Source organism: Dipodomys spectabilis, unplaced genomic scaffold (assembly GCF_019054845.1).
Source record: "Dipodomys spectabilis isolate Male_0828 unplaced genomic scaffold, ASM1905484v1 ptg000657l, whole genome shotgun sequence".
Classification (NCBI taxonomy): domain Eukaryota; kingdom Metazoa; phylum Chordata; class Mammalia; order Rodentia; family Heteromyidae; genus Dipodomys; species Dipodomys spectabilis.
In genome coordinates, this window is record NW_024871334.1 from 272175 (window position 1) to 299639 (window position 27465).

The 27465-nt window shown below is 49.0% G+C and overlaps 1 gene segment (V, D, J or C); it reads left to right on the forward strand.

Moving 5' to 3' along the window:
* LOC122101386 overlaps window positions 1–27465 on the forward strand; it is a 28947-nt gene extending 1482 nt beyond the window's left edge. Inside the window, 6 exon segments of the V gene segment in view lie at window positions 3548–3652; window positions 16518–16523; window positions 16786–16792; window positions 26796–26877; window positions 27087–27095; window positions 27216–27465. Coding sequence covers window positions 3548–3652; window positions 16518–16523; window positions 16786–16792; window positions 26796–26877; window positions 27087–27095; window positions 27216–27465 — 459 coding nt within the window.

The following is a 27465-nucleotide window of genomic DNA, read 5'->3' on the forward strand; positions in this document are numbered from 1 at the left end:
GAGGGGTTGGCCATATCCCTGGAGCTCAGCCCATGGCACCCTGGGACACTTTGGTGGACTCCTCAGTCTCTCCTGACCAGGACCTCTTGCTGTCCTCCGTGGGGACATGGAAGTGGACACGAGGAGTCTGGGTTGGACTGGACAGACAACAGGCCATGTGCATGTAGACTGGCCTTGCTGGGCCCCGTCTGTCCTGGGGTTTCCTCCATCACGATGGCTCTGGAGTCTTGTGGATGTCCCGTCTGGGATGGAGGCCGGGTCCCTGTGGCTCCGTCATGAGCACTGTCACTGTGCAAGCGCATCGTGGGCACGAGGGGCTGGGCCCAGGTGATCACACAGCAATCTGACTGAGCTCCCTGCATCCCGGATGCCCCCACCTGCTCAAACAGATCCTTGTTTATTTCTCCATTACATCCTGATCAGAGAAGAGCAAGCTTCACTTCCTGAACAAGAACCTGTGTGTGTGAACTCTGCAGGCATTAGGAAGAAGACTTGGGAGTTTTGAGGTTTTCTCCTAGACAGTTTTTGTGGATGAGGAGACAAATCATTCATCTCACCAGGAGACATCCATTACTCTGTCCATGTGGAGACTGTGGTGTCTTCGGTCCTCATTTGGATGTGAAAACTCATCAGGAGGAGCTGGTATCTCATAGCACAACACTAATCATTGTAAAAAGATGAAGAAAGGAAAGATTTCACCAAAACAAAATCATCAATACTTTAGAGCATGTGTCTTCTTAGACTATTAGTCATTTAACAATGTATGTCTGTATTGAATAATAACCAGTACCTGTTATTGTATATCCTTTATAATAATAACTAAATTAATTAATTGGTAAACAAATGCACTGGCCCTGCCTCTGCTCTTCCTGCCCCAGCTCTCCTCTGTGTCTGCCCTACTTCTGCTCATCCCCTGACAGTCTCCCAGGCACTTCTCCATGTCTGTGTCTGTGGTCATCCTTGACTGTCTGGATCAGATGTTCTGCTTTCCACTGTGAGGTTTACTTAAACATAGGGAGACTTCACTTCAACAAAGCACGGAGAATAACACATTGGGGAAACTGACTTTGCCATGATCTCCAAGATCAGATCTGAGGAAGGCTAGAGATGAAAAACACAAATCCACCCAAGCCTAACGGAAAATGCTGCCAACAAATCTCCCAGAAACATTGAGACATAATGAAACATATATACAGAATTCAAGACTATTAGGAAACACATTTACTATCATATCAAATGTAAACTGTACAGCAATGTATTGCTAGATTTTAGGCAACTAGCAGAAGCTTAGGCTAGCTACCATCATCTACATGAACATGCCAAGGTGTGTGATGCTATGATATTACAACAATCACAAGGTCACTAATAATAGGAATATTTTATCTGCACCATAATTCTGTGGGACAATTTTATATATCCTGATAATCACTGCCCAAACATTGTTGTGAGCTGAGCTGCTCATAGCTACGTGTTCAGAACGGGAAGTTGGCAAGATGCATGGCAAAGGCCATTCTGATGTTTCTCAGCTAGAACTTAGGGACAGGGCAGTGGAGCATGGAGCACAGGACATCCTAGGGAGAACGTGGCAGAGGAGGGCTGAGATTAAAGTAAAGGTCCAACAAGAGAAGAACAGATAAAGGTAATGGGAAAGGTGTGGACAATGGAATAGAACTAACCCACAGACTGGGAGAGAGACTGTCATTAGTGATAGATCTAAAGAGAGTTAGATTAAAGGAAATAAACCAACCATAGAAACACCAGTATCACATTATGTCTTATTTGCAATAACTAGTATATGTCTGAGACAAACAGAAACTGTCAGACAAGTTGATGTTAGGAGAAGTGAACCCCAAGATAAAGATTCAAATGATTTATCTTTCTTGCAATTGTTTCTAACACATTTATAAGATGATTTTTTGGTGCTTTGTATGTCCCTCCCCCACGGTATAACCCCTGCTTTCACTGTAATTGATGTTGGTATAATTTGTGGAGGGGAAGGGAAAAAAATCGTTTAAATAGGGATACAGGTGGGCACGTTGCAACAATGAGATGTACAAGTCGTTATGTTGAAAAACAAACTTTTCAACTTTTGCCTGGGCAAGGGGGGGGAAGAGAAAGGAGGGAAAGTGGGAGGAGGAGAATGGAAGGGATGGGAAGTGGAAACAAAGGAGGTGCCAATAATGCTTGATAAGAAATGTACTCATGGTCTTGACCATGTAATTGTAACCACCCTGTACGGTATGTCAACAATTAAAAAAAAAATTGCAAGCAAATAAGGAATCCCATGGTTTTCAAAACAATTTGAAGAACACACAAATACTTTATCGATAGTTACCAAATCAGTGTTTACCTATGAGCACTGTATGTTACGTGTAGTGACTCATTGAGGTTATCACAATATACAATACATGGGATACTGTCAGAAATGCAGAGTGCATATGAACCACAAAAACAAACAAGAAAGCCAGACTGTGAAACTCATACAGCAGAGCCAACTGTCAAGCATCTGAACCCTGAACCCTGGCCGTCCTGATTTGTGGTCAGAATGAAGTAAAGTGCAGCAATGCCACACCTGATCTCGGCTCAGGAAGGAGGCTCTGCAGAGCTCATAGATGAGCACCATTCTCCTGGAACACACCAGGAATTGTGGGCCCTCCTTGGCTGTGCAGGCCCAGACCAGGCATGGAGCTCATACCACGTGAGACGCTGCCAGTTTGGAAACAATTCACCATTGTTTTACACTCTTGCGTGTGCACAAGGAGGTCACACGCGTGTTTTACACTCTTGCGTGTGCACAAGGAGGTCACACGCGTGTTGCACTTTGTGTTTCGTGTGTGATCAGAAATGCTGACAGAACGATCACCAGGCACAATGGCAGAGTGAGAGGACATGTGTGTCCCTCTGCACCCCAGACAGCTCTCAATGTTCTCACACTCTGCCTCAGGTTCCCAAGGAGCTGGAGGTACAGTGTGAACCACAGCGCATGGTCAGTGCATCATGATGTCTCCAAGGTGACCATTGTCACCAAACTCCTCCAGCACAGTCACCTCTGCTCTGGGAGCCCAATCTCTAGACTTCCCCGCAGAGCTGCTTTATAGCAGAGGACATGCAAATAGAATGTCCCTCTACCCATGGAAACCAGCCCAGCCCTGTGAGCTAATTCCACCAGTGACTGAGCACAGACCAGCACCATGGAGCTGGGGCTGCACTGGGTTCTCCTTGTTGCTCTGTTGAAAGGTGATTCATGGGGAGCAAGGGAAACTTAGTGTGCAAATGGACATGAGTGGGAGGAACAGTGGATGTGTGTGACCATTGCTGACCAGGATTCTCTATGTTTGCAGGTGTGCAGTGTGAGGTGCAGCTGGTGGAGTCTGGGGGAGGCTTGGTGCAGCCTGGGGGGTCCCTGAGACTCTCCAGTGCTGCCTCCGGATTCGACTTCAGTAGTTACTACATGAGCTGGATCCGCCAGGCTCCAGGGAAGAGGCCTGAGTGGCTCTCATACATCAGTGGTAGTAGTAGTGACGTACAGTATGCAGACTCTGTGAAGGGCCGCTTCACCATCTCCAGAGACAACAGCAAGAACACACTTTACCTGCAGATGAACAGCCTGAGAGTGGAGGACACGGCCGTCTATTACTGTGCTACAGACACAGTGCAGGAAATCCAGTGTGGGCCAGACACAAACCTCCCTGCAGGGCGCTCAGCACCAGCAGGGGGCGCTAAGCACACACTGAGGTCATGCTCAGTCAGCAGCAGCAGGGGGCGCTGGGCACACACTGAGGTCATGGCAGTCACAGGAGCAGCTGTGGAGCTCAGGCCCTGACTCCTCTGTGTGCCTGGCCTCTCCACAGGACGCAGCATCCACCACAGAGCTGTCTAGGTTCTTAAGGGTTCCTTGCTAGGTGAGGACATTGCTCTCCAATTCCACTGGTTTCTCTCCATTGCAGAGATCCTGAGCAGAGTCCATCTGGCCTTCCCCATGTTGTCCTTCATCTTCCTAGAGGAAGAGCAGACACTCACTGCTAACTTTTTTTTTTTTTTGGTAGGACCTTGGGCTGGAACTCTGGGCCTGGGTGCTGTCCCTCAACTCATCAGCTCAAGGCAAGCGCTCTACCGCTTAACTCACATGACCACTTCTGGTTTTCTTGTGGTTTATTCTCCAATAAAGTCTCTGAGAGTTTCAGGGAATTTCCTGCCCGGGCTGGCTTTGAACCACCATCCTCAGATCTCAGCCTCCTGAGTACCTGGGTTTGCAGGCATGAGCCAGCGACACTGGGCTCATACTCTCTTGTTTACACTCAGCCTCTGCCAGACCCTGGAAATACTTCCTGTGAGTCACAGACATCTTCCTGATGCCTGGAATGCCAAGCAGGCCTTTGTTTCCTTGATGGCCGTTCCTGGGTTTAGGACATCGGGATGTGGTCAGGATGTTGTGAGGACGCTGCATCCGAACTCAGAACACACCGTGTCTCCCCATGCCCGGCACTGAGGTGCTCTGTCCTCAGATGTCCTGTCCCAGCAGCTGCAGGAGTCACAGCCTGGCCTGGCAAAGCCCGCACGCGGTCTCTGTCCCCTGCCTGCACCATGTAGGTGGCACTGGCTGTCATTACTGATGGTGCCGAGTCCCACAGCCCCAGGGAAGCTGCTGGGAAGGACAGGAGACATCCTCAACTGCAGCTGTCTCTCAGGAGTCGAGTCACAGTTTCTGAGGACACAGCCAAGAACCAGATGCCCATGAGCTGAGCGCAGTGACCACGGGGACCCAACTATGGAGTACTGTGCAAGAGACACCGGAAGAGACGTCAGTGTGAGCCCTGAGACAGACTGTCCACCAAACCCTGAGCCTGAGCTGCAGAGGTGCTCAGGGCCAGCAGCCCTGGATCTCACCCCAGAAGCTGGGTGGGAGCTGGGTGTCAGGTTCTGTGGCGCTCCCTCCTCCCATTCCCGGGGTCCCTCTGGAAACCTCCTCAGCACACCACAGTCCTTCTGGACATGCCTGCCTTCCTTTTGTTTCCTTTTCCTCACGTGCTCACTGGGGCACTGTGGGAGGGAAGGACTTCCTCTGTGTGTGGATGAGATGGGATCAGCCATCAGCTTCTTGTGGAGCACTGCCACTTCCTGTGTCCTTCTTCCCTGATGCCCACACCTGTCTCAGGTCAGCGGCCTCTCTTCCTCTTCCCCTCAGCCCCCATGATATCCACTCTGTGGATACTCCTGCTTCACAGTGCACAGCAGCTGCTGATGGTCATTTCCACACTGTCTACACCCTCAGGATGGAGGGGGATGGAGGACCACCTGAGCTCTCAGTCCCCAGCAGGGGGCAGAGGCAAGGGCAGAGAGGAAAGCCCTCCCACCCAGGGGTTTCCAGGGGTCTAACCGAGGCCCGAATGTCTCTCGGGGGTGTTCCAACATGGCTGACAATGCAGACTCAATTGCACTAAAAATCCCTCGAACAAGAGTATGCTCAGCTAGGGACTGAAATGTGTTTACCTACGAGACCAATAAATGTAAGTGAAACAAAGAGACAATGTGCTGTCCCAAGACTCCAGGCTTAAATGAGGAAGTGAGTTGAATGCAGCCATCACCTGTCATGGGGAACATCCACAGAGGCCGAGGAGCCTTCATCCTGCCGTCTGCAGCCACCACAGCTGCCTCGCTCACCGGCACTGCTGACCTCAGCCTCTCTTTCCACTGGGAGGTGGGCTTCAAACTGTAGACCTTTTTCTTCTTGATTCTGTTTCTCCGTGGTTTGAATGGTGCTGTTTACTCTTTCATGATTCCTGGGCTCTTTCTGTCTTCCTATCTTCTGAGCACCATCTGTCATTTGGGACCCTGAGCCTTCTCACTGATGCAGGGAATTAGAAGAATGGAGGATGGTGCTAACCTCCTAGTTTGCTGTTTGTGGTGCAGTGATTTGAACTCCATGCTTTGCAGTTGCTAATCCGATGATCTGCTGCAGAATCAGGCCTGCAGCACTCTTCACCATTGTGTATTTTTGAGGTAGTAAGTTTTTTCTGCAGAGGCAGACATCTGGATGGTGATTCAGAAGAGAGTAGAAAGCAGGGCGGGTGCTTTCCATGATTCTCCTGGATTCTCCCCATGGAAGCTGAGCATTCTCTCTTAGGACAGTCTCACAGGACTGCTTTTAAATCCCAGGCTCACGCCTGTAATCCTAGCTACTCAGAAGGCTGAGATCTGAGGATCAAGGATCCAAACAGCCTGGGCAGAGAAGTCCTCACGAGACTCTTTTTTTTTAAATTTTTTAATTGTGAACATACTGTACAGAGGGGTTATAATTACATGGGCAAGATAATGAGTACATTTCTTATCAATCATTGTAGCCTCCTCCTTTGTTGACCCTTCACATCCCTTCCCAGCCCCTCCCCCGCTCCTCCCCACCCACCAAAGTTGTAAAGGTCGTTTTCGACATGAAAACTTGTACTTCTCATTGTTGCAACGGGTCCACCTGTATCCTTATTTAAATGACTTGTTTTTCCCTTTCCCCTCCACAAATTATACTGACATCAAATACAGTGAAAGCAGGAGTTATACTGTGGGGGAGGGACATCCAAAGCAACAAAGAAATAATCTTATAAATGCATTAGAAACAAATGCATGAAAGAAAAAAAACATTTAAATACATAGCTAAGGGTTCATTTCCCTAACATGACCTTATCTGACCTTTTTGGCTTGACTCATACATATACTAGATATTGCAGATAAGGGAAACCATGGGACCTATGTTTCTTTGGGCTTGGCTTACTTCACTTAATATAACTTTTTCCAAGTCTTTCCATTTCCTAACAAATGAGGCAATGTCATTCTTTCTGATGGAGGCATAGAATTCCATTGTGTATATGTACCAAATTTTCCTGATCCATTCATCTACTGAGGGGCATCTGGGTTGGTTCCATATCTTAGCTATGGTAAATAATGCTGCACCTCACGAGACGCTTATCTCCAATTACCCACTCAAAAACCGCATGGACGGGCTGGGAAGGTGGATCAGTGGTAGAGCGCTGGCCTTGCATGCCTGAGGCCCTGGGTTCAATTCCTCAGCACCACATAAGCAAAAAGAAAAAAAAGACGCATGGTGCTGTCTCGCAATGTGGTAGAGCATTAGCCTTGAGCAAAGGAGCTCACAGATAGTGCCCCCATTGTGAGTTCAACCCCCACCAAAAACAAAGACATAAAAAGAAAAAAATCAGTTTGATCAACATGGGTCCATCAGTGTCACCCATTTAAACTTTCTCCCCATTCATGCACAATTATATTTCCTCCAACAATTTGAACCTAAACATCATTTATGTTGAGTGTTCTACCACTAAGATACATTTGTATACTTTTAAATTGACATAACACATTTAGGAGAGAGATCGTAGTAATTTGATATGCTAATGTAATGTGTAATGATAAAATTCAGTAAACAGCATACCCTTCTCTTCAACATTAAATTAATGCAAGACAATTTAACAGGCAGGTGTGTGACAGAGCAGCGAGGCCCAGGGTCCTGCTTCAGGGCAGAAATGGCCCAGAACAACTTAGCACGGGAGTGAGCTTATCACCAGGGACTTAACAGTCAGCAACCGATATCGGGACAGAGTTCCATGGTACCACAGCCACAGAACTTCTCCTGCAACACAGATTGTCTATAAAGCCACACAAGGCAGAGACAGGACCAACACTGGATATGGATGTCATGTCTGATAATCTGCACACACACACACAGGGAAGAGGGAAATACTGTCATTTCCATTACTGATGAGTCTGTGGGAGCAGAGGACCCTTCGAAGCTCAGGACAGAGTCTGTGGTGGCAACATTCTTGCCAAGTCCCCAATCCATATGGTGCAAGACAAAGACCGAGATCAGACCAACATTCAGTGTGGATGTCATGTCTGATAATCCCGCACACATAAATACAGAGAGGAGGAAAGGGTTGGTAACATTATGGAAAGACCAGAGAAGCCTCTCAGAAAACTGTGAAATGACTTGGGAGAGCCTAGAAGGGACAGGTTCTTGGGTTTTCACCTCAGCCTGGGGCAGAGGAAGGTGAGTTCCTCCTCTGCACACACAGCAGGTCAGAACCGCTCACTGAATGCATGAGAGGGGAGAACCAGCTCTCCCTTAATCCATGTCCACCAGTGACACACAGGGAAGGGAGAGAAGTGAACTTGGTGCTGCCAGAGTCTGACGTTAAAATGTAGACTACACGCTCATTCCTGTGACTGCACTCCTACTCCATATGACAGCAACAGCGTAAAATAAAGATGTAAAGGCACAAAGAGATTGCTGGGAGCCACCTCTTCAACAAAATGAAATAATATCAAAAGAGTAAAGCTTCATCATAACTATAGTAGTGATAATGTCTGTTAAATGATTTACTATCCACATTGTATCATGGAAACAAAGGTCTCAAGGAAAAAACAAAAGACAACTCTAGAACCCAATGAAATAATGATCAGAAGACCTGCATTGACAGTTCTTTAAAAAGATAAAGAATCTGGGTGCTGGTGGCTGTCCTCTTTAATCCTAGCTACTCAGGAGGCTGAAATCTGAGGATCGTGGTTCAAAGCAAGCTCAGGCAGGAAAGTCTGTGAGACTCTGATCTCCAATAAACCATTAGAAAACCAAAAGTGCAACACTAGCTCAAGCAGTAGAACTCTTGCCTTGAGCTGAAGAGCGCAGGGACAGCACCCAAGCCCAGAGTCTAAGCCCCACGACTGACAACAAAAAGACAAATATTCAAGTACAAGATAATATGTTTATATCAATGAAATGCAAATCAGTTCCACAGTGGAATATCACCTGACCTAAGTCAGCATGACTGTTATCACAAACACAGAAGAATATAAAAGATTGTCTTCTGGTAAAGTGTGGGGAGGAGTTCTGCTGAGAAGGCAAACTCCAAAGTTTTAAGTTGTATTGTGGGTATTTTTTACACATTTAATTTGAGGAAGGGCCTGAGATTAAAGTAAAGGTTCAACAAGAGAACAGATAAAGGAAATGGGATAGGTGTGGACAATGGAACAGTACTCACACAGAAAGGAAGAAACACTGCCATTTGTGATAGACCTAAAGGAAGTGAGCTTAAAGGAAATAAACCAACCATAGAAACACCAGTATCACATTATGTCTGAAGAAATAGACTGCATAGAACAGAAAAGGAAGTGTTGGTTACTAGAGAATGAGGAAGGATGGAGGAAAGACAGTATTACACGGAGAACGAAAGTTGGGTACAAATTTGCAAGCAAATAAGAAATCAAACGATTGATAACACAATGTGAAGAACATGAAAATAATTTATCACCAGTTACCAAATCAGCGTTTACCTATGAGCAGTGTATGTTACATGTCGTGACTCATTGATGTTATGACAATATACAATACATGGGATATTGTCAGAAGTGCAGAGTGCATATGACTGACAAAAACAAACAACAAAGATTGACAGTGAGAAATGATACACCAGAGCCCACTACCAAGGATCTGCCTGAATCCAGGCTGTCTTGTTTGATGGTCAGAATGAAGTAAAGTGTGACAAAGCCATACCTGATCTTGGCTCAGGAAGGAGGCTTTGCAGAGCTCACAGATGAGCACCATTCTCCTGGAACACACCAGGAACTGTGGGCCCTCCTTGGCTGTGCAGGCCCAGACCAGGCATGGAGCTCATACCACGGGAGACACTGCGGACAGTGTGGAAACAATTCACCACTGTTTTACACTCTTGCTTGTGCACAAGGAGGTCACACGCGTGTTGCACTTTGTGTTTTGTGTGTGATCAGAAATGCTGACAGAACGATCACCAGGCACAATGGCAGAGTGTGAGGACATGTGTGTCCCTCTGCAACCCCGACAGCTCTCAGTGTTCTCACACTCTGCCTCAGGCTCCCAAGGATCTGCAGGTACAATGTGAACCACAGCACGTGGTCAGTGCGTCATGATGTCTCCAAGGTAACCATTGTCACCAAACTCCTCCAGCACAGTCACCTCTGCTCTAGGAGCACAATCTCTAGACCTTCCCCCAGAGCTGCTTTATAGCAGAGGACATGCGAATGGGACGTCCCTCTGCCCATGAAAACCAGCCCATCCCTGGCCTGAGCTCTGTGAGCTGATCCCACCAGTGACTGAGCACAGACCACCACCATGGAGCTGGGGCTGCGCTGGGTTCTCCTTGTTGCTCTGTTGAAAGGTGATTTATGGGGAGCAAGGGACACTGAGTGTGCAAATGCACATGAGTGGGAGGAACCGTGGATATGTGTAACCATTGCTGACCAGGATTCTCTGTGTTTGCAGGTGTGCAGTGTGAGGTGCAGCTGGTGGAGTCTGGGGGAGGCTTGGTGCAGCCTGGGGGGTCCCTGAGACTCTCCTGTGCAGCCTCCGGATTCACCTTCAGTGGTTACTACATGGACTGGGTCCGCCAGGCTCCAGGGAAGGGGCTGGAGTGGGTTGCACGAATTGATCCAGGGGGTGGTAGCACATGGTACGCAGACTCTGTGAAGGCCGGTTCACCCTCCCCAGAGACAACAGTCAAAGCACGCTGGACCTGCAAATGCGCAGCCTGAGAACCGAGGACACGGCCCTGTGTCTCTGTGCAGGGCACAGTGAGAGGAGCCAGTGGGGCCCAGACACACAGGTGCAGCGGCCTGGGCCAGCAGGCGCTGAGCCGCGTCAGCTGCAGGTGTGGTGAGGAGGTGGCCCTGGGGTCTGGCCTCCACCCTCCCAGGGCTCCAGGACCCCAGCTGGTGTCTCCCCTGCGCTGCTGCTCGGACGCAGAGGCTGGGCTGCTTCCATCTGAACGCAGGCAGGGCCTGACAGCGCAGCGAGGCCCAGGCTCCGGCTCAGGCAGAGCTGGCTCCGCACAGGCCAGGCGGGTCTGGAGCGCTCAGGGCTCCGGGGGCGTGCTCTCCCGCAGGGTCAGCACAGAGACTCCGGGCTTCCTGCTGAGCACAGACTGGGCCCGGCTGTGGGAGCGGTGACCGCAGACTCCGGAGCCCGCGCTGACAGGACCGGCCTCCGTCCTCCCGCCCAGGCCGCGCTCACAGACCCGGGTGGGCCCGGTGCGCGCGCAGCAGGGCCCGGCTGACGTCATCACCCGCGCTCCCTCCTTCACGAGTGCGCAGCCGCACTGGGCTGCGCGTGCGCCGTGGGCTCCCCTCGCCGGGGCGCGTCTTCCAGCGGTCCCTGTGGCTCCTCGTCTGGAGGCGGTGGCGGCCCCGGGCGGCGAGCACGGCCGCCGCGTCCTCCTGCTCGGTCACAGGACGCGGCCGTGCAGGGGAAGGACGGGAGGACGGCGGACGGGCGATGGCGGCGAGCGCGCTGTCCATCCGTCTGTCCGTGCGGAGCCGCACCTCGGGTCGCGGGGTGCGGACAAAGGCCGTGCGGGCGCGGCTCCGAGCCCGCGGCGGGCGTCTGTCCGCCTCCCTAGGCCGCGTCTCCAGGCGTCGCGCGGCGCTGCGGCTCAGGCCGGGCCAGGCCGCTCAGGACCCCGTCACGTGGTGTGGGCGGGTGTGCGCCTGCGCACGCGGCATGCTCCCCGCGAGGCTCCAGGCTTCCTCCGCCCACCCTGCACCGCGTCCCGCGAGCTCCGCTGACCAGGCGCATGCGCCCCTCAGGACACTTCTCTCTCCTAGGTCTGCTGCCGCCCTGTCCTGCTCAGCAAGGGCAGCTCCGCGTGCAAGGCGCAGGTGCGGTCTCCATGGCGCCTCCTACGGGAGGACGGGATCGGCAATGTGCGCATGCGGGGAACGCGCGGGCCCCGCCCCGTACCACGCACACCTCTGTCCTTGTGTCCTTCTGCTCAGCACAAGCGGGACGGGTCTGCGCATGCTCTGTGGATGCAGAGGCGCTCAGCCCTGTCCACGTCAGCATGTGTATGTATCTTCACACCTTATTCACAAATGCATGTCCCTAGTGTGTGTGCACACGTGCGCACATGTGTAGACATGCACATCCATGTGCACGCATTAATCTCATTGTATATTCATAGACAATTGCGTCTAGATATAAACATGAACTCTGTATTCCGTGGGATCTAGATAATTCTAACTCAAATGACACTTTAACCACTGGGATAGAAGGGGAAGGGTAGACAGACAGACAGACAGATTATATATATTCACAGTGTACACACACACACACACACACTTCCATCACAGGGCTGGAAGGGGCGGTCTCCATACCCCTCTGAGGGTCTCTGGGGCTGTACGGCAAAGACTCTACTCTGAGTGGAGGCTGTTGGCCTTTCTGCTGTGCCCAGCTCTCTTCAGACATTAGACGGCCCACTGCACAGGACACTCTCAGCGTCACTCATGGGGTCCTGGATACGGTGCTGACCCGTGTCCTGGACACAAGCTGATTTCCTCAATTTTTCTGTGGTGGAGTCTGGAACTGAACACAAGGCAGTCCTGCAATGGAGCCCCTGAACAGATGAGGCCCAGCCTCCTTCCCCAAGTTGAGCCCTCCATGAGCAACCTGGACGGAGCTCCAACAAACACAAGGACCAGGGACGCTCAATCCTGCATGGTTAAACTGAAGTAAGCTCAGCGTGCTTCTCAGGACGCTGTCCTCACATAGACAGCACAGATTCATGGGAACCTACAGTGGACACTCCTGGCCATCGGGAAATGGTGGATCTTCTCAAGAAGGAGATGACATCATCGGGTCTCCCTCCTGCTCTCACCTCCTCCACTCATGACTTGTGGAAAGCTATCCGTGGGCCAGGGGGGCTGTCGGTCCTGGGTGGTGGTGGTTGTGGGCTGACTGGGTCCCACCATCCCAGTTCATAGATCTGACATCAGGCAGAACAGAGGGAACTCATGAGAACATCGCGATCTTCCACCCAACACAGAGGCCATTTGCACTTCTGCTGGGGTGGGATCTGTGCCTGGGTCTAAGGAGTCAGGATGTCCATGGGTAGATTAGCCCAGCAGGTGATAAGGGCAGGGCCATATGCAAATCTCCCAGGCCCCAAGAGTAGAAAGGCCAGGCTCCTCTGACACATACACACGGGCCTCGCCCTCCAGTCTCCAGAGCCACTCGGTCCACATCCCAAGCATGGAGTCGATGTGGAGGCTCCTTCTCCTGCTGATGGTGGCCCCAGGTGAGGACCCCAGGCCAGGGCTGCCGAGGACATGGAGTAGCTCCCGGCCCTAACTCCAGTGTCTCCTTTATAGGAACCTACACCCAGATGCAGCTGGTGCAATCTGGGCCTGAGCTGAAGAAGCTTGGAGAGGCCATGAAGATCTCCTGCAATGCTTCTGGATACACCTTCACAAGCTATGCTATTAACTGGATGCGGCAGGAGCCAAGAGATGGCCTGCAGTGGATGGGGTGGATCAACACTAACACTGGAAATCCAACCTACGCTGAGGGCTTCAAAGGATGATTCATCTTCTCCCTGAGACCTCTGTCAGCACAGCACATCTGCAGATCAGCAGCCTGAAGGCCGAGGACACAGCTGTGTACTACTGTGCAAGACACGGTGAAGAAACCACATCCAGAAGGCATCAGAAACTCTGAGAGAGAAGCTGCTCCTGCTCACCAGACAGCAGCACTAGCTGCACACAGCCTGTGGTGGAGGTTGTGATTTAGAGCTGGGAAAGGTAGGAAAGAGCTTTGCTCATCTGCAGAATATTTTTCCAAGATGTTGACAGGTGGTGGAATGGGAGAGAAATTGATTGCAGCAGGCACTAATTTGTGGAGTAAACATTGCTCCCCTAACAGCTCTCACCATAAAGACACTGAAGAGTCTATAGTGAAATCCTCTCTTAGGAGCTGACACCTCTGACTCCATCGCTTGTAGTGCAAGAACAGGGCAGATCAGACAGCTCACTATGGAGACAGTACAGTGCTCCCTCATGTACAGTAGAGATCACACAGATCAGACAGCTCACTATGGAGACAGTACAGTGCTTCCTCAATACATTAAAAGTAGATCTACTACATGAATCCTGCATATGACTTCAGAGTGTAAAGACAAAGAACAATTCCCTGACTGCCTCAATTCCTTTTTACTCATTCCTTTCAAGGTGCTATTCACAGCAACAGTATTCTCTCATTTTCCTATGTGCCAAGCAAGGGATTACAAAGTAATGATGCTGTTAATATACCTTCCTTGCTGGATATATTGCACTATCAGATGACCAAAAGATTCCACCCAAAGCCTTTGGATATGAGAAGTAATTTTCAGCAACACAGAAAATCAGCATGAAGAATCAGCTCCTTCTCTTTTACCGGTACCCTAGTGAGAAACAAATCAGGAAAACAGCCATTTACAAGACCATCAGAAAATAAATAAAATGCCCAGTATAAATATACCTGGGGACAGAAAGCCCTTTACAATGACAACTCTAAAACGCTGACAAAAAGAATAGAAGGGGACAGTCTTATCAATCAAGGGAGTGGAATGACTTTAAATTACAAGGATGAGAGAACAGACAATGTGAAAATGGCCAAATTACCAAAAGAGGTCTAAAGACTTGATCAACCTCCATCAAAAGCCCTATGGCCTTCTTCCCAGAAATGGAAAATGAAAGTGATGCTAAGAATCACCTGGAAGTACCAAAGACCTAGAGTAAAAGCTGCTGGAAGTGGAACAAAAAATTAACGCCGGGAGCCAGTGGCTCACGCCTGTAATCCTAGCTACTCAGGAGGCTGAGATCTGAGGATCTCGGTTTAAAGCCAGCCCAGGCAGGAAAGTCCATGAAAATCTTATCTCCATTAAACCACTAGAAAACCTGAAGTGGCACTGTGGCTAAAGCGGTAGAGCACTCACCCAGAGCTGAAGAGCTGAGAGATAGCACCCAGGCCCAGAGTTCAAGCCCTATGACCGACAAAAAAATAAAAATAAAATTAAAAACTTAATTCACTGTGGAGAGCTGCGGGAGCCGACCAAAGATGGCGCAGCCACATGGCATGGCCACGACCAAAGATGGCTCTGGCTTCCACCTTCTGCCTTCCCGATGGCGAGTGCTCTCTGTGAAAAACAACTCCTTATATGGCTATGGCTTGGCTACTGGCTTGCTTCCGTGTTTGTGACCCTATTGGTATATGCCACGTGGCACCTCGGGATTGGCCATCCAGGAGGCTTATAACCGGAGTGCGGGTGCGGGGCGAGAGAGAAGCTAACAATCAAGGTTCCTGAATAAACTGCTTTGAGAAGAATCCCGGGTCCTGTCTTCCTTGCTGGTCGAGGTGGATGCGACAAGTGGTGGCCCGTACGGGGACACTAACTCCACAAGGGATCCAGAACTCCTGGCAGTCAGGGTAGTACACTGGTAAGTTCCCAGGTAAGTGGGAATCCGCGATTAAAGCGGGCATAATACGGGGCTCTTCTCTGTAGATAAAGAGAGAGCGGAAACCTGGGAAGAAATGCAGGCCTAAAGTGAAAGTATAAAAAAAAAAAAAAGAGAGTAAAAGAAGATAAAATTTTCATAACTGAGATGGGCGCCGCGACGTCACATCCAATTTTTCTGGCCCTGGATGAGCTCATACACTCAAAAGGACTAAAGTTAAAGAAGGGTATTTTACAGAGTTTCCTTGATGAATGCAACATTGTAGCTCCTTGGTTCATAGTGTCTGGGGGCCTTACAGTAGCCTCGTGGGAAAAATTAGGGAGGGATTTGGACTTTGCCTATGAACAGGGCACATTAAAGGCAGGAGCCCGCACCATTTGGAAACTGATAAGGGGCTGCCTGGAGGACCAGCGCTGCTGTGAGGTTATAGAAAATGGACAGTCAGCACTGGAGCAGTTACAGGAGGAGAGGCCAGAGAAGGCGATCAGTGAAAAGGGAGACAGTGAACAGGGCAAAAGGGGGCAACTATACCCAGATCTGTCCGAGCTAAAATCGGAACGAGGGAGTTCCAGCGAGTTAGAGGAGAAGAAGTGAGAGCACTTATTCAACAGATGAAAAGGAGCCGTATAAAAAAGGGAGAACATAAGCTAAGCCAACCTGTGCTTAATGAGGACGTAGAAAGAACTTTTGGTCAGGCCCCTTTAGATGACGTGGAAAGAACTTCCGGTCAAGTCCCTTTAGGTCCTCCTCCATATTAACATGGAGCCAATGGGCATACGTTTTGCCCGGATACTTGGCGGACTGCCCGAGCAGAACTCGCCTTCCCAGTTTTTCAAGACGGTAATCAACAGAGATTTCATGAGCCTCTAGAATTTAAAGCAATTAAGTCCCTGGCTGAGTCTGTTCGGACGTATGGGATTACAGCCTCTTTTACTGTAGCTCAAGTGGAAGCTATAAAGAGATACTACATGACCCCCTCTGATTGGGCAAGCCTAGCACGGGCATGTTTGAGTCCAGGCCAATACTTGGATTGGAGGGCATTTATGCTGGAATTTTGTAATGAACAGGCAGCCATCAATCAAGCAAACGGACACCAGGCTTGGGACAGAGATATGCTCTTAGGACAAGGCCGCTTTGCTAATGCTCAGACAGGATATCCCCCTGAAGTGTATCAACAGATAAATGATGTTTGCATTAGGGCGTGGAAATCACTACCAAATAAGGGGGAAGTTAGTGGCAATCTCACCAAGATCCTGCAGGGGGCTACTGAGCCTTTTTCGGATTTTGTGGCCAGAATGGTGGAAGCAGCAGGCAGAATTTTTGGGGACCCTGACATGGCCATGCCTCTTATAAAACAATTAGTCTATGAACAATGCACCAAAGAATGTAAAGCCGCCATTACCTCGTATAAATATAGAGGGTTGGAGGCCTGGATGAAAGTGTGCAGAGAGCTGGGAGGACCTCTAACTAATGCAGGCCTTGCCGCCGCAGTACTACAGTATTCAAATAGGCAGGGGGTGGGGGGTGAAGCTCTGGAGTGACATCTGGAGCATGCTTCAAGTGTGGCAAGGCTGGTCATTTCAAGAGAGATTGCCCAGAGAGAAAAGGAGCCGAAAGAGTTGGAGGATTACAACGGGTAAACAGCCAGGGCTGTGCCCCAGATGTAAAAAAGGAAAGCATTGGGCCAATGAATGTAGATCAGTCAGAGATGCTATCGGCCAGCCCTTGGGCCCCATCACGCAGCCAAAAAAAGGGCAAAGGGGCCCCCGTCCCCAGGGCCCGCAAGTGTATGGGGCAATGGAGAGCTCAAACGAGGAAATTCCCCAAGAAGGATGGCCTACCCTGAGGCATCCCAAGAACCGCAGAGAGCCACTACAGGCTCGGCGGGACTGGACCTCCGTGCCACCACCAGACTCATACTGACCCCACAAATGGGCGTTCAGTTAGTAGTCAGATTTTCAAGGTCCTTTAGAATGGGGCACAGTGGGGTTACTAATTGGCCGGTCTTCTGTTGCCCTTAGAGGGCTTAAAATTCACCCAGGAGTTATTGACCCAGATTATACAGGTATAGTTAAAATTATGGTAGAAGCTCCAAAAGGCATTGTAGCAATTTCCCCTGGAGACAGAATTGCCCAATTGTTACTCCTGCCTAGCTTACATGAAAAATTTCCTGCCGTACAGTCTGAGAGAGGTGAAAAGGGTTGTGGCTTCTCCGGAATTGAGTCAGTGTACCTAGCCCTGGATTTCGACCAGAGACCCATGCTTGAGCTGGAAATTGAAGGAAAAAGGATTATAGGACTGTTAGACACAGAGGCCGATCGTACCATTATTGCAAAAAAGGATTGGCCGAGAGGGTGGCCATTACAGGCCTCAGAACAAACTCTGAGAGGGCTAGGCTATGCCAAAGCTCCTGACTTAAGTGCAAGACCCCTCAACTGGAAGGATGGAGAAGGACACTCTGGAAACATCCAGCCTTATGTTTTAGAATTGCCTGTCTCCCTGTGGGGTCGAGATTTACTAAAAGAGATGGGGTTTTGCCTTAGTAATGAATATTCTCCCACCTCGAAGGAAATGATGTTACGAATGGGCTACTGCCCAGGGCAAGGACTGGGAAAAAACTTGCAAGGCCGTAAAGAACCTATTGATGTCCACCAAAAACTTGATAGACATGGGCTGGGTTTTTCATAGGGGCCGCTGAGGATCAAATTCCCATTACCTGGAAAACGGAGGAACCGGTATGGGTAGCTCAGTGGCCTCTATCCTCCGAAAAGCTTTTAGCCGCTCATAAACTGGTAGAAGAACAAGTAGCCCTGGGCCATGTGAGACCCTCAGTTTCACCATGGAATACTCCAATATTTGTGATAAAGAAAAAGTCGGGTAAATGGCGATTACTTCATGATTTGCGTGCCATAAACGCACAGATGCAAATTATGGGCCCTGTACAAAGAGGGTTACCTTTGCTTTCTGCACTTCCTGCCCATTGGCCTATTATGGTAATAGACATAAAAGATTGTTTCTTTTCTATCCCCTTGCATTCCACTGATTGTGAGCGCTTTGCCTTTACTGTGCCCTCTTGTAACCATGAGGAACCTGACCAAAGATATGAGTGGGTTGTGCTGCCTCAGGGTATGGCCAACAGCCCCACTATGTGTCAGCTGTTTGTCGGCAGGGCTATAGCTCCTGTTAAAAAAAGGCATCCAAAACTCAGGGTGGTCCATTATATGGATGACATTTTGTTAGCTCATAAGGAAGAGGCTGGGTTACAAAAGGCTTATGCAGAATTGGTTTTTGCCTTAAGGGAACAGGGTCTTTATCCGGCGCCAGAAAAAATACAAACAGGCAGAGTGGTGGAGTATCTGGGAGCTAAGATACATCCCAGGTCGATCATGCCCCAGAAATTGACCCTGAGAAAAGATAACTTAAAGACTTTAAATGATTTTCAAAAATTGTTGGGGGATATTAATTGGATAAGGGGGTATTTAAAATTGCCAAATTATGAATTAAAACCCTTATTTGATATGCTAACAGGAGATATAGATTTAAACTCCCCATGAGACCTGACTGAGAGCGCCCGATTTGCTCTTAAAAGGGTGGAGGAGGCTTTAAGTGCCGACTGTTTAAACAGGCTACAAGATGGCCAACCTTTTGATTTATGCATTCTTCCTACTGAGACCCAACCAACTGGGGTACTTTGGCAAAAGGGGCCGTTGATGTGGTTACACCCTCATGTTTACCCCGGAAAGGCGCTGGAGTATTACCCTGAGGTGGTAGCGGGCTTAGCTCTACAAGGAGTTCAACAGAGTTTACAATTTTTTGGAGTTTATCTGCACTCCATCATTGTTCCCTACAATGCCTACCAAGTTCAGACTTTATGTGCCACTATTGATAATTGGTCCATTTTGAGATGCAAGTTTCCAGGAGATATTGATAATCATTTGCCCAAAGACCCCCTACTAAGATTTGTAAAGGAACATCCAGTGATTTTTCCAAAGGTAACTGCCCAAAAGCCTATTAGAGAGGCTATAAATATTTTTACAGATGGCTCCAAAACGGGATGCGGGGTATACGTTGCAGGTAACCAAGACCCCGTGCAGCATCAATTTGTCCCCGGTAACCCACAGATTGTTGAGTTGATGATTGTAATTGAAGTATTTAAAGCTTTCCCCTATCCCTTTAATTTAATATCAGATTCAGCCTATGTAATAAATGCTTTAAAAATATTGGAAGCGGTTGGTACAATAAAGGCTACCAGTTCTGTTCTAGCTCCCTTTACCTTGCTACAATCCCTTATATGGCAACGCAAGGAACCCTTTTTTCCAATGCATATTCGAGCACATACGGGCCTTCCAGGGCCACTGACAAAGGGTAATGCCTTGGCTGATGCGCACACTCGTGCTGAGTGGGCGCTCCATGCTTCTTCTGTTGACTTAGCAAAAGATTTTCATGCCAAATTTCATGTAAATGCCAAGACTTTACAAAGCCGCTTTTCCCTTTCTAGAGCGGATGCACGTCAAGTGATAAAGGAGTGTCCTCGATGTATTATTTACCATAAGCCCCCTACGTTTGGAGTTAATCCACGTGGTTTAAGACCCTTACAAGTATGGCAGATGGATGTAACTCATGTACCTGAATTTGGCCGTTTAAAATATCTACATGTTTCTGTTGACACCTTTTCGGGTGTTGTATTTGCCACCCCCCTGTCAGGGGAAAAGGCTACTGATGTAATATCTCACTGCTTGGAAGCATGGGCAGCCTGGGGAATGCCAAAACAGCTAAAAACTGATAATAGTCTGGCCTATACTGGGCAGCGCTTTGTTTCCTTTTGCACTCAGATGGGTGTTACCCTGGTGCATGGACTGCCCTATAACCCTCAAGGACAAGAAATTGTGAAAAGAGCTCATCGCACTATCAAGGAAATGTTACAAAAACAAAAAGGGGGAGCTGGACCCCTGATGGCTACAGCAAGACAAAGAATAGCCATGACACTTTTCACCCTAAATTTTTTGAATTTGGATAACGCTGGTCGCTCAGCGGCGGATAGGCATAACAGTTCCACTCCTTCGGCCTTAGGATCAGCTTTGTGGAAGGATGTGCTCACGGGGCTCTGGAACGGGCCTGACCCCGTGCTGGTATGGGCACGAGGATCTGTTTGTGTTTTTCCTCAGAATCGTTCGGATCTAGTGTGGGTGCCTGAATGACTTGTGCGGCGAGTCCAAGATGAGCGGAACCCGGAAAAAACAAAAGATTGCGTTGCTGATCATACAGCTCCTGATGATCCAACAGGGACAGATGGTACTGAGGTGGGGAATACTGTCTGCATTCCCGAGGCCCATGCCCGTGAGACATGACGCCTCTCTTTTCCCTAAATTTTTCACCACAAATAAGACTCTTAACCTTCCCTTCTACCCAGAGGATAAAGAAATGGCAGGGGTTGGTGAAGCTAGAAAAATTAGCTTGATGGGCACGCTATGCTTTTGCTTAAGTGATGCGACCCTTAATGGTAGTTGCATAGCCTTGACTCATTCCCCGGCTGCTTATTTTAGATATTGGTATGGGAATCCGAGATCAACTGAGGCTTGGGCAAATGCTACTGGGTTTGTTGGTACTGTTTTAGGCAGATATTATAAAAGTTTAAGTTAAGTAGAGACCCGTGGCCTGTAAAACAACCTAAATGGGCCCCTTTTTGCTTGCCTGACCGTATGGGGGAGGCTTGGCCCTGGACAGGTTGCCACTCACGACAGGTTGTTTGGGCTGATGAGTCTGAGCATTTTTCATTTTCCCCTAGTGTCTTGTCCAATGCTAGTGTACTATTTAGGGATGGAATTAATCCCTTTAATAATTGGCTGTTATGTGGTCTTAATGGAAGTTGCTTGCAGTCCGAACCTATAGTTATGCTGCAAGGGGGTCAATTTTTTATAGCAAACATGACTTGTAATGTGATTAGTACTGCCCATACTGTAGGCGCCAATTGTCATTTTAGTAAGAATTATACGGTAATCAGCTATCAGCCTACCCCCATGTGTGTGGTTTCCCCTTTTGTGTTTTTGGTAATTAACGACACTTCTGTATGCTCAGATGATGTGTGTGCTTGTACTAATGAAACCTGCTATTATGCTACCTGCTGGAGTTCTCAGTATCCGTTAGCTATAGTTGCACGCATTCCGCGTTGGGTGCCTGTGCCAGTAGATGCTTCTCAAGCTGTAACCTTGTTTAGGCATAAGAGAGATTTTGGCATCACTGCGGCCATTGTAACTGCTATAGCTGTGGCTGCCGCGGGTGCGACGGCTGCCGCTGTCGCCATTTCACATACTGTGCAGATGGCTCAGACTTTAAATAACCTGTCGGCTACTACAGCCAGAGCTCTGGATTTACAACAAGTGGCCATTGCACAATTAAAAGGAGGACTGATGCTGTTAAATCAAAGGATTGACCTTGTGCAGGAACAGGTTGATAGCGTGTGGCAGTTGGCTCAGCTGGGATGTGTTCAAAAATATGAAGGGCTTTGTATTACTGCTATTCAGTATTATAACTATACTCAGGCAGCAAATTTGTCTAAACAACTGTCAAGTTATCTTTTAGGCAACTGGACTGGGAAATTCGACCAATTGATGTTACAGCTACGATCGGCCATTGTCGCGGTAAACTCCACCCGGATAGATGATGCCCTGTTACAAGAGGTTTCCTCCTGGATTTTGACAGCTGTGGATCATTTGAAGGAGTGGGCGGGAATAGGCTCCCTTATCGGTATCTTGGCATTGGTGATCTTGCTGTGCCTGTGGTGCATATGCCGGATTAGGAGCTCGCAGCGCAGGAGTATGGCTATGGTGGTCCAGGCCTTCACTGCCATTGAGGCCGGACAGTCCCCCCACGCGTGGCTTGCCACGTTAAAGGAATAGCACAGGGTGTAAGGCAAACGCACTGCATTTGGGCAAACGCACTGCACATGGGAATCACTTCCTGGCGTGAGCCCAAGAAGAGCATGTTGTGTTGCAAGTGGGTTGATGCCCAAGATCCCACCTCTGCAAAAAAGGCATCGGACGGGCCTGGTTGTCACTGGGGGAAGCGAGCCCCTCAGGCGAAGACCAGTGCAAGGTCCTCTCATTAATGTTTTAGACAGAGGCCCAACCTCTACTCTTTTTTTTTTTTTTTTGTCAGTCGTGGGGCTTGAACTCTGGGCCTGGGCGCTGTCCCTCAGCTCTTCAGCTCAAGGCGAGCGCTCTACCACTTGAGCTACAGCGCCACTTCCGGTTTTCTGGTGGTTTATTGGAGATAGGAGTCTCACGGTCTCTCTTGCCCGGGCTGGCTTTGAACTGCGATCCTCAGATCTCAGCCTCCTGAGTAGCTAGGATTACAGGCGTGAGCCACCAGCGCCCGGCATCCAACCTCTACTCTTACCTGTCGCTTAATAAAACAAAAAGGGGGAGCTGTGGAGAGCTGCGGGAGCCAACCAAAGATGGTGCGGCCGCATGGCATGGCCACGACCAAAGATGGCGCTGGCTTCCACCTTCCGCCTTCCCGATGGCGAGTGCTCTCTGTGAAAAACAACTCCTTATATGGCTATGGCTTGGCTACTGGCTTGCTTCCGTGTTTGCGACCCTATTGGTATATGCCACGTGGCACCTCGGGATTGGCCATCCAGGAGGCTTATAACCGGAGTGCGGGTGCGGGGCGAGAGAGAAGCTAACAATCAAGGTTCCTGAATAAACTGCTTTGAGAAGAATCCCGGGTCGTGTCTTCCTTGCTGGTCGAGGTGGATGCGACAATTCACATTTTGCCACTGAGGATAGAATAGCATTCAATTCCTACAGTAAACACATAATATGAAGAAGGTAAAGAAATCTTGACCATACATGCATCTGACAGCGGATGCATTAACAGGATATATGAAGCCCTCAAATAATCACCAGTACACACGATTTAATTAATAAATAGGTATAGGAATTGGTCAGACCTAAAATAAGAATCTACTATACCCAATCACATATAACAGATATTCAATATCCTCAGCCATAAATGAAACACTCATCATGACTGCACTGCATTCCAAAGGTACCTTGTCAATCATAAAGAGAACAAACAAGAACTGGCAAGCCTGCAGGAAAAGAAACCTTCCATGGTGCCCTCAGAATGTGAGTGAGTGCACTATGGGACTCAGAATGGAAAACCCTCCACAGACTAAAAGCCAAGCCACCATGATCCTTCTCCTCACTCCTGCACACACCCAAGGGGTCTCGGGCAGTCTATGATAAAGTGAACGTACAGTTGTATTTGTCTTCAACTGTCCATATAGGAAAGGTATGGGGATCAGACTGGGTCCAGTCAATGGATTGCTCAATGGATGAACCTAGAAATTATGTTATGTATACAGAATGGAATTACTCAGCTATAAAGAGGAATGATGTATACAGAATGGAACTACTCAGCTATAAAGACGAATGAACTTAAATCTCTGGAAGGAAAATTAAAAAAATAGAGAAGACTTTGTTGATGAGAATAAGCCAGACACCAAAGGAGTAATACTGTGTTTTTGTCTCTTAGGTAGACTAAAGATCTGGAGGAGATCAAAAGCATGAATATAAAATTGGAATGGCAATAGCATGCGGAAGCCAGCAAGATTGGTAACAGGCAGGAGAGCGTGCAATCAAAGTGCATTACACACTCATGTGAAAATGTCATAAGGAAACCCATTACTTGATACAATGAAGCTGATTTAAAGAAAAAGTGGCCCAACACTGGTGGCTCACACCAGTCATCCTAGCTTTCAGGAGGCTAAGATTTGAGGATCACAGTTCAAAATTGCCTTATGTGAGAAATTCCATAAGACATTTATCTCCCATTAGTCACAGACAAAGCCAGGCGTGGTGCTAGCTCTGGTGGTAGAGGGGGAGCCCTGAGCAAATGGAGCTCAGGAAAAGAGTCCAGGCCTAGGTTCGAGGCCCAGGACTAACTGGAGAAAAGAAGTAAACAGAAAACCTGACAGAGCAAAGAGATGAGCTTTGGCATGAATGCTGGAGTGGTCCAGGAGCTCTGATAAGAGACTGTGATGGAAAGAGGAAGCCAAGTGGGGCTCCCTGAGCTGAGACCTGAAAGGAGCCTTGAGCAGCCACTCCGTCACAGACGCAGGGCTCAGGATGAGGGCAGAGTGGGGCATGAAAGGTGCGGGCACCATGCAGCCCAGGACACCCTGGACAGACCCCCTCCACACTACCCTGCCTGCCCATGTGGGCACCTCAGTCTTCCCAGGGGTGACTCCTGTGTTCTGGAAGCGTGGGGCTCAGTGCTGACCCTGTACAGAGCTCGGGCCTCGGGGTGTCACATGGTCTCTCTGCAGGGCACAGAATCCAAGATGGATGTGTGGAGACCGTCTGATTCATGGATGGCTGGGGACAGGCAGAGACGACGAGAGAAATGAGGACAGCACAGGAAGACCACTGGACAGCGTCTTCAGAACTATGGGCTCAGCACCCCAGAGAGGCAAAGCCTAACTGACCTGTGGGGTGACCTGTGCTCAGTACTGCAGGAGACAAAGCTCAGTGAAAATCCAGCCTGGGAGAGCTGCAGACCCACAGACCCCAAGCACGGGGCTCCAGGTGTGTCCAGTACCATGTGTGTGTGTGTGTGTGCGTGTGTGTGTGTGTGCGTGTGTGTGTGTGTGGAGAGAGAGAGAGAGACTTCATGTATCCAAGTCCACACTGTGTATGCACAACTGTACCCAGTACAATATATAAATGAGTGAGACCTCATGTGTACACGTCCACACTGTGTGCACCCAGCAGGAACTCAAGTCATGGAAAATCATTCAGTCGCTCAGGATTCAGGTCTCTCAGTTGATGTTGGATTTTGTTGGTAACTATACTTGCTCTTTCTTTCCCATCATCCCTCTGGGAGTATCTGCCCTATTCCAGGCTCATGTTGTATTTACAACACATGTAACTTGTGACTCAACACCCTGTGATTCAGACGATAGCAAAACCTTGGAATCTGAATGAAAAATTAGCCCTGGGGGCATTAGCGCTTTGCTGCGGGTGCTATGGATAAATCATTTGGAAGGTACAATGTGAAAGGAGTATAGGCCGAGGTGGGAAGTTATGGGGTGCTTGTCTTGGCTCCCCAACATTCATGACCTGGAATTTAACCCTTGCAGGGAAGCAGCCTGACTCATGGATGGTGAGTGTCCTCCTGTCCGCTTGAGGAAGGGAGCTGATCTTTCCTTCCCATCCTGCAAGGGAAGGATGCAGGTGTATATTGTGCCACATGAGGACACAGCAGTTAGACCACCTAGGAACCAGAAAAACAGCCCAAAGCTGACAGAAAAGTGCTTGATCTTGAACACCTTGGCCCCCTGATTATGAGAACAAATCCTCACCCTGTATAGGTTTCCCCATCGGGGATATGTTAATACCACCAAGAATGGACTAAGACACCACTGAGCTGAACTTGGTGGCTATGCAGGGGAAAACATCCAGCAAACTATGGATTGAGGCCAGCCTGCACAAGAAGTTGATGAGACCGTATTTCCTAATAATCCAGGCATGGGGCCCACACCTGTAAACTCAAATATAATGGGCATCCTAGGAAGATAACAGCATGAAGCCAGCCCTGGCCAAAGTCATTTCATCCTACGTGAGAAACAGCGTAGAGTCAAAGGAGCTGAAGACATGGCAGAGAGCGTGCTTAGCAAACACAAGGCTGTGATTTCAAACCCAAATACCAAAAATAAAAGTAAATGAAAAGAGAACATAAAATGACCACCCTAAAATGATCCCCTTAGCATATCTGCAGTAGGAAGCACACAGCCTTCCTTAACCCACAACCACTGCTGGTGGGAGGAGGGGTGGAGTGGAAGCCAAGGACATGCTTCTGGAAGAATGCCCCATTTCCTGACTGCTTCTGGTGAAGCAGATTTCCCTGTGCTGTGGTGCTTATGAAATGTTATAACCAAGTCCTCTAAGTGGTAAAGCTGAACAAGTTGGCAGCAAATAAAATAAGTGCCTTTCCGTAGTTTAAAAGTGACAAAATGGTCAGATGGGTTGGTTGCCCCTGCTCGGTAGGGAGACTGGCAGGAATGACTGGAGCCAGTCCCAGAGACACATTGTCAGCCCAGAGATAAACACGGTCATGCACAGCAATCCATTCAGCTGCACAGAAAGCATAGATAGGAGAACACATCCCATACCACCAGGAAAAATGCATGGCCATATCCCCAAAATCACTAAAGAAAAATACAGCAAAAATGGCTGGACACACAGCTCATGGGGCAGTGCACCTCTCTAGCAATCAAGAGACTCTTCAATTACAAATTCATACCACCAATGTGACACATGCACACATCATGACACCTAATGTGAGTGATGACTGACGGTGCTGTGTAAAATGCAGTAAGATGAGGTCTCCTAAAGCATTCGCTCTGCTGTGGAATGAGGTCTGTGTTCTCTTCCATGTAATCATTGTCACTGCTGACTGCCTGATTCTCCTGTCTTCTCTGCACTGCCTTTGCTCAGATTCCACCCCAGAGCTGGCTATATACCAAGAGAACATGCAAATGGGGCCTCCCTCTGCTCATGAAAAGCTGCAGCTCTGCAGGTCAGGCCTGACTTCCAGGGGATCCATCCTGAGATCAGCCATGGACACAGACCTCCACCATGGAGGGGGATCTGATGTGGGTTTTCCTTGTGGCCATTTTACAAGGTAATTTGCAGAGAAGAAGGGACACTGGGTGTGTGAGTGGAGCTGAGTGGGAGGAACCGTGGATGTGTGTGACCATTGCTGACATGGATTCTCTGTATTTGCAGGTGTGCAATGTGAGGTGCAGCTAGTGGAGTCTGGGGGAGGCTTGGTGCATCCTGGGGGGGTCCCTGAGACTCTCCTGTGCAGCCTCTGGATTCACCTTCAGTGGTTATTGGATGAACTGGCTCCGCCAGGCCAGGGAAGGGGCTGGAGTGGATTTCATCCATTTATGGTAGTAGTAACATACAGTACACAGGCTCCGTGAAGGGCCGCTTCACCATCTCCAAAGACAACAGCAAGAACACACTTTACCTGCAGATGAACAGCCTGAGAGTGGAGGACTGGGCCGTCTATTACTGTGCTACAGACACAGTGCAGGAAATCCAGACACAAACCTCCCTGCAGGGCGCTCAGCACCTGCAGGGGGCGCTGGGCACACACTGA